Source organism: Rhinolophus ferrumequinum, chromosome 15 (assembly GCF_004115265.2).
Source record: "Rhinolophus ferrumequinum isolate MPI-CBG mRhiFer1 chromosome 15, mRhiFer1_v1.p, whole genome shotgun sequence".
In the NCBI taxonomy this organism is placed as follows: domain Eukaryota; kingdom Metazoa; phylum Chordata; class Mammalia; order Chiroptera; family Rhinolophidae; genus Rhinolophus; species Rhinolophus ferrumequinum.
In genome coordinates, this window is record NC_046298.1 from 36,025,394 (window position 1) to 36,040,321 (window position 14,928).

Genomic DNA, 14,928 nt, shown 5'->3' on the forward strand with positions numbered 1-14,928 from the left:
CGCACACATATGTAATATCAAAGTGGTAAAGAAAAACTCCCAAGTCCATAGGAAAATGGGCAAAATATATGAATGGACAATTTTCAGAATATCTGCTCAAACTCAATCATAAAAGAAAAGCAGATTGAGACCACACTTCGATACATTTCCCATCTATCAGACTAGGGAAAAAGGAAACCCAAAATTTTGGCAGCTCACTCTGTTGACAAGACTATGGAAAAATAGCTCTCTGCTATATCAGTGGACATGCAATGTGTAACAACACCTATGGAAAAATCTCCAGCAAAACTACATAGGCGTTAACTCTTCGCCCAAACAATATTACTGTTAGGAATCTATCCCTAAGATATACTAGGTGAAATAGAAATGTGGGACCTTGTATGAAACAACTAGACCGTATTCTTCAGGTCAATGGGCGTAGGGTGGGGACTGTTTTACATTAAAAGAGACGTGACAACCAAATGCAATGCAGGATATTGGTTGAATCACAGATTTTTTAAAATGTGTTTTACAGTACATTTTTGGGACAACTGGGGAAATTTGTATATGGGAATTTGTATATTAGAGAATATTATTGTATTTTTGTTAATTTCTTTGGTGAGATTATGGTATTGTGATTATGTGGGAGAATGTTCTTAGAGGATGTGTTCAAGTATTAAGGGTGATATCTGCAACTTTCAAATAGTTCAGGCCAGGAGACAATAGGTAGAAAGGAGAGGAATGGAAGCCTGACATCTCTGAATGTACATTATTTCATACTTTTGACTGTGAAACATCTGATAATTTTAAACAATGAGAAAAAGAAAAAAGAAATCCTTAAAAAACTCAAAACAAACTGGAATAAATGAACCTAATTCTATATGAAGTTAGTGGCACAACTGTTTTAGATAAGAATTGTTAAAACACTGGTTTCATTTGATGCCTCCAGTGGTACGTAGATCTTAAGAGAAAAAGAAATGCAATGAAATCTTAAACTGCATTCAGTAGTCTTAATGTTCATAATAATACTGGTATTTTTATTTTGAAAAACTATATTACAATTTTGAGACTCTACATTATACATTTTGACATTATATATTAGACTAAGCAAATAAGTAGCTTTGCTAATGTTACTGGAAACCAAGATTTTTAATAAAATCAAAGAAGTAAACACCTCGCAATCTTTCATTTGAATTGGAAATATCAGAATGAACTCCTGGGTCTTTCTAAAAATATGTATTTCCCTCACTAAGTCCACAGAAAAGGTCTAGATATAATGATTACCTGGTAATAGTGAGCAACCCTAGTGCCCAGATTGTCGTCTCTACCATTTCTGACTAGAAGGAACCAGGGATCCTTGGGAAAATAGCTGCTTCCAGGCATAGGGCAGGAAGTGTACAAAATGAGTATGGGGCATCTTGTGCAAGAAAGCAAAGGAGTCCTCAAAGACTGCTGGGATTGAGTCAAAAGGACTCATGAGTCAATCTGAAGGGGCTGCCACTTAGCCAAAGATTTAAAGCAGCAATAAGAATGACTGCAATGATTTGATGCACATCAAATATGTTTGAAATGTAAGTTTATATTGATACATATACACTTATACCTCATTGGTCATCTTTGAAGGGTGCTATGAACCAACTCATTTTGAACTTTTTTTAATAAAATAGGGAAAGAAATGTTCTGTCTTTCCTGCATGTGAACAAGTAACTAAAGTCATCATGACAAGGAAGAAATTATTTGAAAGAATCACTAATAATTGCAAAGAGAATGATAAAATTCAAAAACCACTATTTTCTGTATTTTAATGAAGTAATAGGTACAGGTAATGATGGTTAAGGGCTGCTAAAACTATCAGTGAGAAGGTTGATTGGGCTTCTTAAAATAGCACAGGATGACCCTGCTGATCAATCTTCACGTCACCAAAGGAGGACAACCAGGCATGTGCTGATGGGATACAATAGGATACAGTGGATATTGCAACAGGATTACCTATGAAGTATTCTTCACCAAATTAAACCTAAATCCAATCAAGCTATCACTACAATATATAAGAAAAGGGAAGGGGACAGTGAGGAGCAATGTACTGTAATTAGTTAAATCCAAAATGTGAGACATTCTATAGGACAACTGATCCAGTTTCTTCAACAAACACAAGGCCCAAAAGTGGGGAAGGAGGAGAGAAGAAGAAATGAAGGAGGGAGGGAGAAAAAGGGGGAAAGGAAATGTGTAGATTTTAAAAGACTTAAGATTTTAAAAGCTGTAACAATTCGAGCAACAAAATTTAGTAGTCTTGAATTATAACCTAGAGTATAACATCCATGTGTCCATACTGACATAAGTTATTAATAAATGGGGAAGAATAGACAAATCCCCTGTACAGAATTCCAAATAGTGTATTAGATATCTCACTCTCAAGGAGGTGGAACTTCATTCCCCACCCCTTAAGTGTGGGCGGCGCATAATGACTTCCTTCTAAAAAACATGAAAAGGAAGTTGCATAATAACTTCCTTCTGAAGAACATGAAAAGGGAGTTGTTTTTTTAAAGTAACTTCATAGTGGAGAAACCTGACAAATGCTACCTGAGCCAGGAGATCAAGTTGACATCAACTGTGGTCAGTCATGTTGATAGTGTGTATCCTCGGTAAGATGGGAATTGCACCTTACTTCTCTGGTCTTTTCCCAAAAAAATTCATAACCCCCGTCAGGATTTCGGTTTAATTTGGTGAAATAATACTTCATCGGTAATCCTGAGAAAAACATCAGAAAGATCCCAAATGAGAAACATTCTACAAAATACCTGACCAGTACTCCTCAAAACTGCCAGTCATGAAAAACAAGGGAAGTGTGAGAAACTGTCACAAGCAGAGAAGCCTAAGGAAACGTAACTAACTATAATGTGGTATCCTGGTTGGAATGTTCTAATAGAAGAGATTAGGTAAACACTAAAGAAATTTGAATAAAATACTAACTCTAGTTAATAACAATGTTTTTAAAAAGGCTTCCTATTCTCTTATCACATCTCTAGCACAGACGCAAACAAAAGCCAGTATTTGAACAAAGCATTCATTTGTGCTGATTCAGACTGGGATTTCAAGAAACCAAGGCAGCCAATAAAATTGTCTTAACAGAAAAAAAAAAAAAAAAAAGACCAACCAACCAAATGCAATGTGTGGATCCTATTTGGATCCTGGTTTTACACTATTGTATAGAAACATTTTGAAGCAGGGGAAATTGAACAGTCTGGGTGTTAGATGATACTAAGAAATTAATTTTCTTGGGTTTGAAAATGTTTTATTTTCCTTTAAATAGTCCTTGTTATATAGAGACATCGTGAAGCATGATTTGATGGATGGCTGGAATTTAATATACTTAACTAAAAAAAATAAGTAGAATAGATGAAACAAGGAGGGTAGAATATTAGTCATTGTTGAGAAGTACGTGGAGGTTCGTTATATTACTATTTTATCTCTACTGTTGCATATTAAAATATTCATAATAAAACATTTTGAGGGAAAAAAAGAGGGGTCAGCTGTGTCACAAGAAAAAGACACAGAGACCAAACCTACACACGTGACCTGTTGAGTTGACGCCTATGACTACTGTCTCTTGGCCTTCGCGTGAACTATTCCTGCTATCCAGAACGTATCTCCCGTTTTCCTCTAGCAAAAGTCTTCAGATGTCATGTCCTCTAAGAAGTCTGGGTCAGCGCCTCCTCTTGAGTTTCCCGCATCATGTCTAATCTTTCTGGGAGTCACTGACTGGTAGCGTGTCTGTTTACCCCAGAGCGGAAGCCCACAATCCCCAGCTGTCTCCAGCCTCGCCCAGCCCGCGCACTTAAGTGTGTTTTAAAATTTCCGGAAGGGGCCTCGCGGTGGCACCGGACGGCCCTCCGAGCTTTATTGAGTCTCAGAGGTCCAGTTTGGACTTTAGGGACCCGACCAACTGACTTTAAGTAGCTCTCACTTGCCTACTTTCCCCCGCAAAGGCCCCAGCGCCACTGAGGGGTAACAAGTTTCTTCCACAGGTTCGTTTTTTCAACACTCTGATTGGCCTATATTCCTACTTGGGGTGGGCCTTCCGGATGTGGCCAGATTCTCATTGGCCCTCGTTCTCAAGGCAGTTCCTGTTGGCGTATGATGTCATGCGTCGGCGCCCGTCGCTTTGGCCTACGTCATCCGCGGGCGCCGACATTGACGAAGTCAGACCGTAGACAGCGGAACCGGCGGAGGCGGCTGAGTCGTGGCGGTGGTAGCGGCGACAGCGAAGCCAGCAGCGATGGCCGGGGCGGGGCCGACTCCGGGACTTCCGGGTGCAGGAGGACCTGTGGTCCAGGGCCCTGGCGCCGGCATCCCGGGCAAGATCGGCGAGGAACGCTTAAAGGAGATGGAGGCGGAGATGGCCCTGTAAGCCCCGCGACAGGGCGCGATAAAAGCCGTCCCAGAGCCAGAGCCGCCGAGCCCTGGAGCCTCCAGGCCGCAATATGCCCGACATATGGCTCTATCAGGAGGAAACGGGACCTTCGGGATTGTGGGGGCGGGAGTAAGGAGAGGTTGGCAGGGGTGAAGGCGCTGTCACGATATAGTCAGCGTTCCAGACTTGGTGCAAGGTCCTGAGCTGTGGTGTCTGTCCTGCTCTCCTAGGTTTGAGCAGGAAGTTCTGGGTGCTCCGGTAACCGGAATCCCAACTGCTGTGCCCACGGTCCCCACGGTAGAATCGATGCAAGTCCCAGCAGCTCCTGTGATCCGCCCAATTATCGCCACCAACACATACCAGCAGGTACGTCTGAACTAAGGCGTATAAGTCAGAGAGCACAATACCTCGAACTCAGTGCTTGTATACAGAGAGCTATTGACATGTTGGCTTGTCGATTAATTTGCATGACAATTTAATATTTTATGTGCCAGGTGCTGAGGACAGACTAATGACTAAGTCAAACTATTTCTGCCCTTTGGGAGCTTATGTTCTAGAGTATGTTGTGCAGTAGAACTTTATGCAATGATCGGAACGTTCTGTATTTATTTAAAATATATACTTAAATAGTTCCTCATTCTTGTTACTCACATTCAAGTGCTCAATAGCTAGCTATATATGACTAGTGGAGAGACTACTAAAAAGAAAACAAGTAAATGAAGCCTGTTCATTCTGTCAACAAATAATTTTTGGGTGCCTTCTATGCACCAGGCACTATTCTAAGCATTAAGCATATAGCAAAGAACAAATCAGAGAACAACAGTCACTACCTTTTTGGAGTTTACATTTTGCTGGGAAGAGACAGGTCAGCGTACAGTCAGAAGGGCAGAGGTTTATCAGCACAGTCAGGGAAGGCCTTCCTGAGGAGGTGACATTTAAGCAAAGATATAAAGGACATGATGGAAGGAACCATGCACATATCTGGGAGAAGAGCACTGCTAGTGCAAGGGCCGTGAGGCAGGTGTGTGCCTGACATGTTCAGGGAACAGCAGGGAGAATAGTGTGGCTAGAGTGCAGTGAGCAAGGGGGAGGGTGGGCGGAAATAAGGACAGAGAGGTGATAGAGACCAGATAGGGTAGGGCCTTGTGGACCAGCGTAAGGGCCTTGGTTTTCACTCTGACATGGGAAGCTATTGAAAGATTTTGAGCAAAGGGGTGATATGGTCCAATTTAGATATTAATAGGGTCGCTCTGGCTATGTTTGGAGAACAGATTGTAGGGGGCAAAGGGCAGAATCAAGGAGACTAAAGAAGAAGCTACTGTAATGATCTAGGCAAGAGATAATGGTAGCTTCGACCAGGGTGGTGGCATAGGAGATGGGAGGACAGGCTAGACATAATTTCAGATAGTGCTAAGTGGTATGGGGCAAATGAAACAACCGGATGGTGAGAGAAGTTGCTACTGGGAGGAGCTGAGGACAGCTTTAGCTAGCATGATCCCAAAACCTTCCCTGAAAAGTGCCATTTTAGCTGAGACCTAAAGGTTAACAGATGGCCAGCCCCACGGAGAATGCAAAGAATGAAACCCTTGACCACGCAGGGTGAACCATCCAGGGCAGTTTGAGAGCACTGAGTCAGGCCCCTCACCCAACCTCCTCCCCAACAGGTCCAACAGACTTTGGAGGCCCGGGCAGCTGCTGCAGCCACAGTGGTTTCTCCCATGGTTGGTGGCCCTCCTTTTGTGGGCCCAGGTAAGTAAGGAGTGGTAGGGTGAGGGAGCCAGGGGATTAGGCAGGGTGGTAAGAAGGGATGCCCGGGACTATCCTCCCACCATCCTTGTTTCTCCCCTCCCAACAGTTGGCTTTGGCCCTGGTGATCGGAGTCACCTGGACAGTCCAGAGGCTCGAGAAGCCATGTTCCTGCGGCGAGCAGGTAGGTCTGGGGCCAGGAAACCCACATTTAACCAAGCACTCTAGTTTGACTACTTCGGCCTCTTGCCTAAATCATTGCTCTAACTCACCCTTTCCATTTCATCCCCACCCTGATTTTGTCATCTTCCTAAAGCACAAACCTGATTCTGTACTTCAAGTCATTTTGCCTTAATAAGGCTTAACCTGATTGTTGCAAACCAACCTCCTACTGTCACTTCTAATCCCTACCCTTTGCTATGTTTCTTCATAGCACTTAACTCCTTCTCCAACAAGTTATACACTTTTCTTATTATCTTTTGCTTCCTCTAAAATATAAGCTCTGTGAGGGGTAGAAGTCTTGGTGCCGGCCACATAGTAAGCATTATATGTTATCTATTGATGGGATGAATAAACAAACCGTCAAACCAGCAGCAAGCTCCTCACCTGGCAGGCAGTCAAGACCCCACATCGCCCAGCCCCTTGCAGAGAGAGATCCTCACATCCTCCCCAGAAGCCCTAAATGTTACTGGGATGTGCCAGCAATGCTTTTCTTGAAGTTCTCTCCCTTGCTCACTTGCCCAACTGTAACCTTCCAAAACCTATCAGCTAAACAAAAATCAGATTAACCAAAGTCAACTAAAATCTGTCGTCTCCACAGGCCATTCTTTTTGTTGTTGAGGTGACCTTTTTTACACACAGTCAATTTTTTATGACATTACTACCTTATGTGTTTGAAAAGATCATGTGTTCTATAAAGTTCTGGTACAATCTCTATTAGATTAAATGTGTGTTACTTAAATCCTGTTATACTTTTTGTATCTGATATCTGAGAAATTTTAACATCTCTTCTTCTTTACGGTTTTGATCAAAGTGCAAATATGACCTAGTCACCCTGCCCAGCTTCCAACCCTGCTGTGACTCCTTGGTGCCCTCAGGAAGATATCCATGGCTCAGCCAATAAGGCTGTGCTGGGATGTCTGCTGACCTCTTGATCATTCTCTTATGATGCTCTCTAACTCCTAACTTCCTCTATTACAATTATACTAAACTGCAAAGGGAGGAAGATTTTGTTTATAAGTGTTCTTTGCCAGTACTATTTCCACGCACCTTTTGCCTAACTCTTCATTATCCTTTGGGTTTCAGCTCACAGGTCCCTTTCTCCAGGAAGCCTTCTCTAGTTCTCCTGGATAGGTCAGAGCGCTCCTCTGGGCTCCCAGTTCTCCCTGGGCGTCCCGCTCCTAGCCCCAGTCACTGTGCCTGGGCTTTCTCTCATCCCGACCTTGATCACTCTGGGCTGTCACTCTGGTGATGGGTCTCTTCCCTCCTACTCTGGACCAGGAGCTCCCTGAGAGCCTTTGGTCTTTTGGTGTGTCCCTGGCATTGCCCAGGTCAGGGACAGGCCCAAGGGAGACCCTCAGTGGTAAATTTCTGCTGAGTGAACAAATGAAAAGACCCCTGCATTTCCCAGAAGGCTCCCCACACTCTTCTCCAGGATTTCTTGGATGCTGAGAGTACCCTCCTTCTCTCTCTCTTTCTTTCTCTCCCTCCCTCTTCCTCTCTCCCCATCACCCCCCCGTCTCACACACACACACACACACACACACACACACACACCCCTTGCCCCAAGTGCCCTGGTCCCCCATGACATGCACCCCCATCTCTCTCTCCCACAGCTGTGGCCCCCCAGAGGGCCCCTATCCTGCGTCCGGCCTTCGTCCCCCACGTGCTACAGAGAGCAGGTGAGGGGCCAGGATCACCATCCCTGCCACATAACTCCCTCCCCAAGCCCTCTAACTCCCCCACTAACACCCTGACAGATTCTGCTCTTTCTTCTGCAGCAGGAGGCCCTCGCCCTATGGCTCTGCGGCCCCCTCACCAGGCCCTCGTGGGCCCCCCTCTGTCTGGGCCCCCTGGACCACCTATGATGCTACCACCGATGGCTCGGGCCCCGGGGCCCCCACTGGGCTCCATGGCTGCTCTGAGGCCTCCCCTGGTGAGTGTGGACAGGGAGCTGATGGTCAGAAGTGCAGTGGGTAGGGAGACACTCAATCCTGGTCTCATGGGCTATGTCTGCCTTTTCCCTGGCTTTTCATGTCTCTGACTTCTTACTCTCTGACTCTGTCTCTGTTGTTCTCTGTATTTCTGTGGCCAAATCTTTCTATTTTTCTTTCTTTTTGTGAGAAAAGTATAGAAAGAAACAGATGCTGTGGGTGTATTTCTATCTCTATCTCCATTTCTCCTGGGATTGTCCCTTTTTGTTTTTCTGTCTTGATGTCTTTCTTTGTCCTTGTGTTTGTCTCTGTGTATGTCTGTCTGTCTCTCTGCCTGTGTTTCTCTGTCCCTGTGTCTGCCTCTCACTAGAGACTCCTTTCTCTGTCTTGATGTCTCTTGCCTGCTCTCTGGCCCTCAGGCCCTTTGCTCTGTTATACAGGATGGGGATGGGAATAAGGTCTGAGCCTTGAGCTGACCCCCCTCATTCTCTCCTCTTGCCCACAGGAAGAGCCAGCATCCCGAGAGCTGGGCCTAGGCCTGGGTTTGGGCCTGAAAGAGAAGGACGAGGCAGTGGTGGCTGCAGCAGCCGGGCTAGAGGACGCTAGCGCAGCAGTAGCTGTGGGGGCAGGAGGTGCCCCAACTGGTCCTGCCGTCATTGGGCCCAGCCTACCACTGGCCCTCGCCATGCCTTTGCCTGAACCTGAGCCCCTGCCCCTCCCGCTGGAAGTTGTGCGAGGCCTGCTGCCCCCACTCCGCATTCCTGAGCTCCTCTCCCTGCGTCCTCGGCCCCGGCCCCCACGGCCTGAGCCACCGCCTGGCCTCATGGCTCTCGAGGTAAGCGGGGAGCATCGCAGTGTGGGGAAAGAAAGGGCTGAGAGGGCAGACAGGAGCCCATGGACTTCCACACACAGAAGCACATGTAGTCCTCTATCGGTGGACCTAGGAGGATCCCAGGAAATTGGAGGGGCTGGGAGGATGTCAGGGAGAGGGTGGCAGACAGACATATCTCAACCCAGGAGCACATCCAGTCCTTTAACTATGGAGGCAGGAGGGCCAGGGGGCAAAGGAAGGTGGGAGGGGGACAGACGGGTTCAGAAGACTCCAACACCAAGCCTTTGCACCCCGTCCCCTTTCCTCTGCAGGTCCCAGAGCCCCTGGGTGAAGACAAGAAGAAAGGAAAGCCAGAAAAATTGAAACGCTGCATTCGCACGGCAGCTGGGAGCAGCTGGGAAGACCCCAGCCTGCTGGAGTGGGATGCAGGTAAGTGGGCCCAAGTCCAGAGTCAGGTGTTGCTCAGCCACGGTCAGGGCAAGCTCTCTTCCTTGGGGCAGACACAGGGAAGGTGAGCCAGGTAACTGCACAACTGCCTCCTGTCTGTAGGGCAGGCACTGTTGTTAGCGCACCTCGTGGAGGGCTAGGCTGTGGCGCTGAAGGGTGGGCCATCCTCCTGCCGCTGGCATGGGCCTTCTGACCTGTTCTTATTCGTGAGGGACTTGGCTTGCTAAAGGAGAGCTTTCTTTTTCTCCCAACTTCTTAGGAAAAATGTTAAACACTGAGCTGCACAGTGAACAGCCATGTGTCACCAGCTAGATTTAGCAATTAATATTTTTGCTATATTTACTTGATGTCTCTGTGTATGTATGTGTTTTAGGGTTTTGCTCAATCATTAGAAGCAAGTTATAAATGATCACTTCACTGCTAAATACCTCGGTACTCATGTCCTAAGAAAAGTGACATTCTTTCATATCATAATACCATTAACATGTAGGAAAACTAATAGTAATTCCGTGGTATCTCATATTCCATTCAAATTGAAATTGACCCAATTCTTCCCAAACTAGGATAGCTATTTTTCCCTTAAACCAGGATACATGCAGTTTCATGTCTCTAGATTATCTTTTAATGAGAATGGTCCTCCTGCAGCCTTGTCGCGTGTATGATAATTTTTGAAGTGTCCAGGCCAGTTACCTTGTGGAAAGTCCCACCCTCTGAGGTTGTCAGATTATTTCCTCCTGGGTTGGCCTAACTTGTTCACAGGAGCCATGGGGCAACCACATGGTCGCTGAGGAAAGGGCCCTACCTCCCATCCCACTCCTTGACTTCTGCATCTTTTTCTGGGACCTCCCCACCCCAGGCTAGGGCTATAGCAGCGTGGGCCCAGATGTGGCCAGTGCAGACCGTAGACCCTAGTTCTGTGACCGTGGGCAAGTCACGGGGCCCATCCAACCTCATTTTCCTCATCCACAATAAGGAGTAATAATAGTCTGTGCCTCCCAGGGAAGGGATTTTATTTTTTTGGTGGGGGGAAATATTGGGGAACACTGTTTTTCTAGGACCCATCACCTCCAAGTCAAGTCTTTTTTTTTTTTTCAATCTAGTTGTGGAGGGTGCAACTCACTGGCCCATGTGGGAATCGAACCGGCGACGTTGGTGTTACGAGCACTGCGCTCTAACCAACTGAGCCAACCGGCCGCCCCTTGGAGAAGGATCAGGCAGAGTGTTCAGGTGTCAGAGACTCAAGGGGGAATTAGAGTGGGCTTTGCAGAGGAAACGAGCTGAGGAAAGATGAAGTGTGTGGTACTGGGGTGCCATTATAGGGTAGGTACAGCGATGGCAGGGACCAGGGGATGTCCATAGGGATGTGTTCAGGAGACCAAGAACCTTTCGGATCACTTCCAGATCTTTTGTGGGGATCTGGGTAATGAGGTGAACAATGTTATCTTGGCACGTGCCTTCAGCCACCTCCCATCCTTCCTTAAGGCTAAGGTGATCCGCGACAAAGGGATCAGAGGAGAGGCCAGGGCTGGGACAGTTAGGAGCTTCATCATGGGAAGGGGTGAGATGGCCCTAGGGTGGGGAAGGGTAGTGCAGTTAACTAAAAGTAAGGACTCTGGAGCCAGATGCCCGAGTTCTTATCCCAAGGGCTCTACCACTTCCTGGTTGAGTAACTTTGGGCAGGTGACTTGACCTCTCTGTGCCTCAGGGTAAAAAGGTTTTTGAGATGTCAGATGTGTTAAAACCTCGTGAGTGCGTAGCAGAGAGCCTAACACAGGGGAAATACCATACAGGTGTTGGCAGTTATTACTAAGGGGGCCTTGGGCAGACTGCTGGGGATACAGAGGGAGGAGGACTCAGGGGTGCCTCTAGAAACCGTGGGGCCATTTCAATAAGGCAGTCACTGGGTCAGGCTTCTGCATCTTCTGACTTCCTTTCTCCCAACCCCAGATGACTTCCGGATCTTCTGTGGGGATCTGGGTAATGAGGTGAACGATGACATCTTGGCACGTGCCTTCAGCCGCTTCCCATCCTTCCTTAAGGCTAAGGTGATCCGCGACAAGCGCACGGGCAAGACCAAGGGCTATGGCTTCGTTAGCTTTAAGGACCCCAGTGACTATGTGCGTGCCATGCGTGAGATGAATGGTGAGTGAGGCCTCCCCTAGGGAAAGCGGGTGTCATGGGCATGTGGCCAAAACCCCAAGCCCGACCTTGAATCCTCCGTTCCCACAGGGAAATATGTCGGCTCGCGCCCCATCAAGCTGCGCAAGAGCATGTGGAAGGATCGGAACCTGGATGTGGTGCGCAAGAAGCAGAAAGAGAAGAAGAAGTTGGGCCTGAGATAGGGTCTGGGGCCGGGCACCCGCTCCCACCTGGCCGGACACTGGCTCCTCCCCCACAGTTCTCTTTGGAAAACCCCCAACTATCCACCTACCCATCCTCCCCAAAACCAGTTTCAATAAATTTTTGTTCATTTCCATCCTTGGGCTTGGAAGCACTCTTTAGGGTGCAGGGCTTGACATCCCCCTACCTGGGAATAGTGGGGAGTGTTGAAAGTTTACCCAGATAGACATGCACGTGGGCCTTTTTCAGTCTCTACTGAGTACCCATTACATCTTCTGGAAACCCCTTAAGTGCACGCTGAGTGCAGCCCATTCCACAGGAGAGGGAGTGGAGGCTATGGCAAGGCTGAAGCCAAGTCAAGGCTCAGACCCGTGCTCTTCCGACTCCAGCCTGTGTTCTCAGCACCAAGGTAGGGCGTCTGGTGGACCCTGCCCTTCTGGAGCTCACAGCCTTCTAGGCTTTCATCCATTCAACAAACTCCCCTAGGGCCTACACAGTGCAAGAGACACAGCGGTGACTGAAACAGTCCCAGGCCCCGCTCCCTCAAGAGCTCCTGGTCCAGTGGCTGAAAATAGGCCCATTGCCAGACAGGGATGGCTCAGACTGGTCACGGTTGGGATGGGGGAGCCCAGGGCACAACCTGATTGCTAAGAGGGCTTCTTGAAGGAACTGGCCATTTCTGAGACTGTCTCATTCTCTTCCTGTTGTTCTATCCCAGTCTCTGCAGTTCTCACCCTCTGGATCTGAGACTTTTCCAGTTTCTTCACTCTGCCAAATCCCAGCTGACTTCTCATGCTATTATGTCTCTGTGTGGGTCTCCTTGAGCATTTTTCTCTGTCTTTCTCTGATTGCTCCTCTGTTTCTTGTCTCTTTCTATGCATCTGTATCTGAGTCAATTCTTCCTCTCTATCTGTGGGTCTCTTACCCCCCCCATCTCTTTTCCCAACTCCCGGTGTGTCTCTACCTGTCTGAAGAAGTGTCTGTGCAGGACCTTGAATACCAGACTAAGCCTGGACTTTACCCTGAAGGCAGCAGCCAGCCCCAAGAAGCTGAGACAAAGTTCAAGCAGGGAACTGGCATCACGGTTCTGCACTTTAGAAAGAGCCCTGAGACTACTGTGGGCTGAGGTCTGGATGGAAGCTGGGGCAGGGATGAGGCAGAGGAGGGAGATTACATGGTTCGAGCACTAGGGGATGAGGGTCTTCCAGGGGCATAGCTGACAACCCTGGATTGGGAGGAGACATGGGGGGAGGGGAAACTGCCAAGACAGGGAAGCTGGTCACCCAGGAGAGGTGTCAAATTTCCTGTTCCTGTCTTCCCTTACTGCCCCCTCTCTGATGTCACATTTTCCAATCTGGTCAGAGGGGTGAGGGCCTCCTTCCCCTGGAGGAAGTGCCCTTTGTCCCCCTGCCACCTGGGCTGGACCACCCGGCTCCCCCGGACCATTCACATCCCACCCCCATATCACTAGCCCTCCCTACTCCTGACCTGCTTCTGCTCACTGGAACCATGAGGGCAAGGGAGGGGATGGGAAGGAGAATGATTCCAGAAAGGAGGGTTTTAAATGTGTAAAATTAAGTCCTCCTGAGGAGAGGGAAAGATCGATTGTGGGATTGAGAGACAGATGGACAGAAGTGGAGAGATGTAGCAAGTAGAGATGGAGAGAGGGGGAGGGAGGCAGAAAGATGGAGAGGTGAGAACTAAGTCAGAGACAGTACAATGGGGCAGGAGTTGAGAAAACCCAGAGAGAGATGGAAGCAGGTAAGGAGATAGGGAGAGAGATAGGAACACTCAAAAATAGGCATGGGGAAGGAGAGAGACTTACCAGGAGAGAATGGGTGACAAGGCCTCACTGAAGTCAGACTCAGTGCCTGGGACTCCAACCTAGGGCAGAGAGACATGGAGAAAGACAGGAGAGGAGACAGCCTCAGGGAGAGGGGGCCTAGGGCCCCGTGGGCACAACAGCGCGGGACTCCCTTCAGGCCTCTAGGTTAGATGGATAGCGGGACTAGTGATGCCCAAGCGTTCTGTGGCTCACCCAACACTAGGTCCAATCCCAGCATCCCCCACCCATCCACTGTGTATGTGATCTAGTAAGTGGCTCTCCCTCTTAAGGCCCAGTTTCCCTTCTGTAACATGGAAGGAAGCGCAGAGCCCACACCCTCATACCTCGCATCCCACAAATGGCAAGTGATCAAGCTGAGTGAACACTGGACCATGCCCATATTAAAGAGGTTATTTTTAATGGTAAATATTTACTTATTAGTATAGCAGGATGGGTACAAGCACCGGCTTGGAAGCCAATCCACCTGGGTTTAGGGTTGCCAAATTTAGAAGATAAAAATACAGGACACCTAGTTAAATTCAAACCAGATAAACAACAAATAATTTTTCAGTATGTCAGTATGTCCCAAATAGTGCATGTATGTATATGTTACATGTACACATGGGTGTGTGTGTTTTTTTTGGGGGGGGGTATTGCTGAATCATTCGAAGCAAGTTACAGACGTCCTAACACTTCACCCCTAAATATCTCAGTGTTCATATCCTTACAGACATCTTTCATATCATACCATTATCACATCTAAGAAAATTAATAATTCTATGTCTCATACTCAATGCATACTCCAATTTCCCCATTTGTCCCAAACTATTATAGCATGGAAGAGCATGGACTTTGGAGAGGAAGAGAAGTGGGAGGAAGCCTGCCTCAATTTCCCCTTTCATAAAAGGAGGATAAGTGTAGTACCTACCTGAAAAGATTAAACTAAGGCTCGTGGCACCGTTGGTGCCCTGCAATACGCCCTTAATAAGTGTTAGCTATGACTGGTGTTATTGTTTATATTGTTGATGCTATTATTATCATGATTGACACTCCCCTGGAGCAGCCCCAGTAAGTCTTCCTCAAAGCCCTCGGAATGGGAGAACTCTGCCTGGTCAGGGATCCTGGTCCGCCTTCCCCCACCCCATCCCCCGCAATCCTCCTGCGGATTGTGACGTAGGCCCATCGCGTCGGCTCA

At 47.6% G+C, this 14,928-nt stretch overlaps 1 protein-coding gene and 1 long non-coding RNA gene across 4 annotated transcripts; one reads left to right on the forward strand and one right to left on the reverse strand.

The window, feature by feature from the left end:
- Positions 1-1,179: 1,179 nt before the first annotated feature.
- LOC117035002 (uncharacterized) lies at positions 1,180-4,114 on the reverse strand. The gene is made up of 3 exons (XR_004425150.1): positions 3,543-4,114; positions 2,560-2,727; positions 1,180-1,923 (listed from the first exon to the last, which is right to left on the reverse strand). It is a non-coding gene; the product is annotated as an uncharacterized LOC117035002 (long non-coding RNA).
- A 4-nt stretch (positions 4,115-4,118) lies between these two features.
- On the forward strand, positions 4,119-12,044 carry RBM42 (RNA binding motif protein 42). 3 transcript variants are annotated; one of them, XM_033128472.1, is made up of 10 exons: positions 4,144-4,383; positions 4,621-4,756; positions 6,055-6,139; positions 6,246-6,320; positions 7,972-8,037; positions 8,116-8,291; positions 8,795-9,124; positions 9,433-9,550; positions 11,516-11,710; positions 11,798-12,044. In XM_033128472.1, the coding sequence occupies exons 1-10, from the start codon at positions 4,256-4,258 to the stop codon at positions 11,908-11,910; spliced, it is 1,422 nt and encodes a 473-aa protein (XP_032984363.1). In that variant the 5' UTR covers positions 4,144-4,255; the 3' UTR covers positions 11,911-12,044. The 3 variants fall into 3 exon arrangements, with proteins under 3 accessions (XP_032984365.1, XP_032984363.1, XP_032984364.1); XM_033128473.1 differs by having other exon boundaries at positions 4,153-4,383; positions 8,137-8,291; XM_033128474.1 differs by lacking the exon at positions 7,972-8,037 and having other exon boundaries at positions 4,119-4,383; positions 8,137-8,291.
- Positions 12,045-14,928: the final 2,884 nt, after the last annotated feature.

Excerpts from the sequence above, each read along its gene's own strand:
- RBM42 (XM_033128472.1), top strand. The coding sequence starts at position 4,256 with ATGGCCGGGGCGGGGCCGACTCCGGGACTTCCGGGTGCAGGAGGACCT. Across the intron at positions 4,757-6,054 it reads CCACCAACACATACCAGCAG|GTCCAACAGACTTTGGAGGC; the intron begins GTACGTCTGAAC and ends CCTCCCCAACAG. Across the intron at positions 9,125-9,432 it reads CTGGCCTCATGGCTCTCGAG|GTCCCAGAGCCCCTGGGTGA; the intron begins GTAAGCGGGGAG and ends TTTCCTCTGCAG.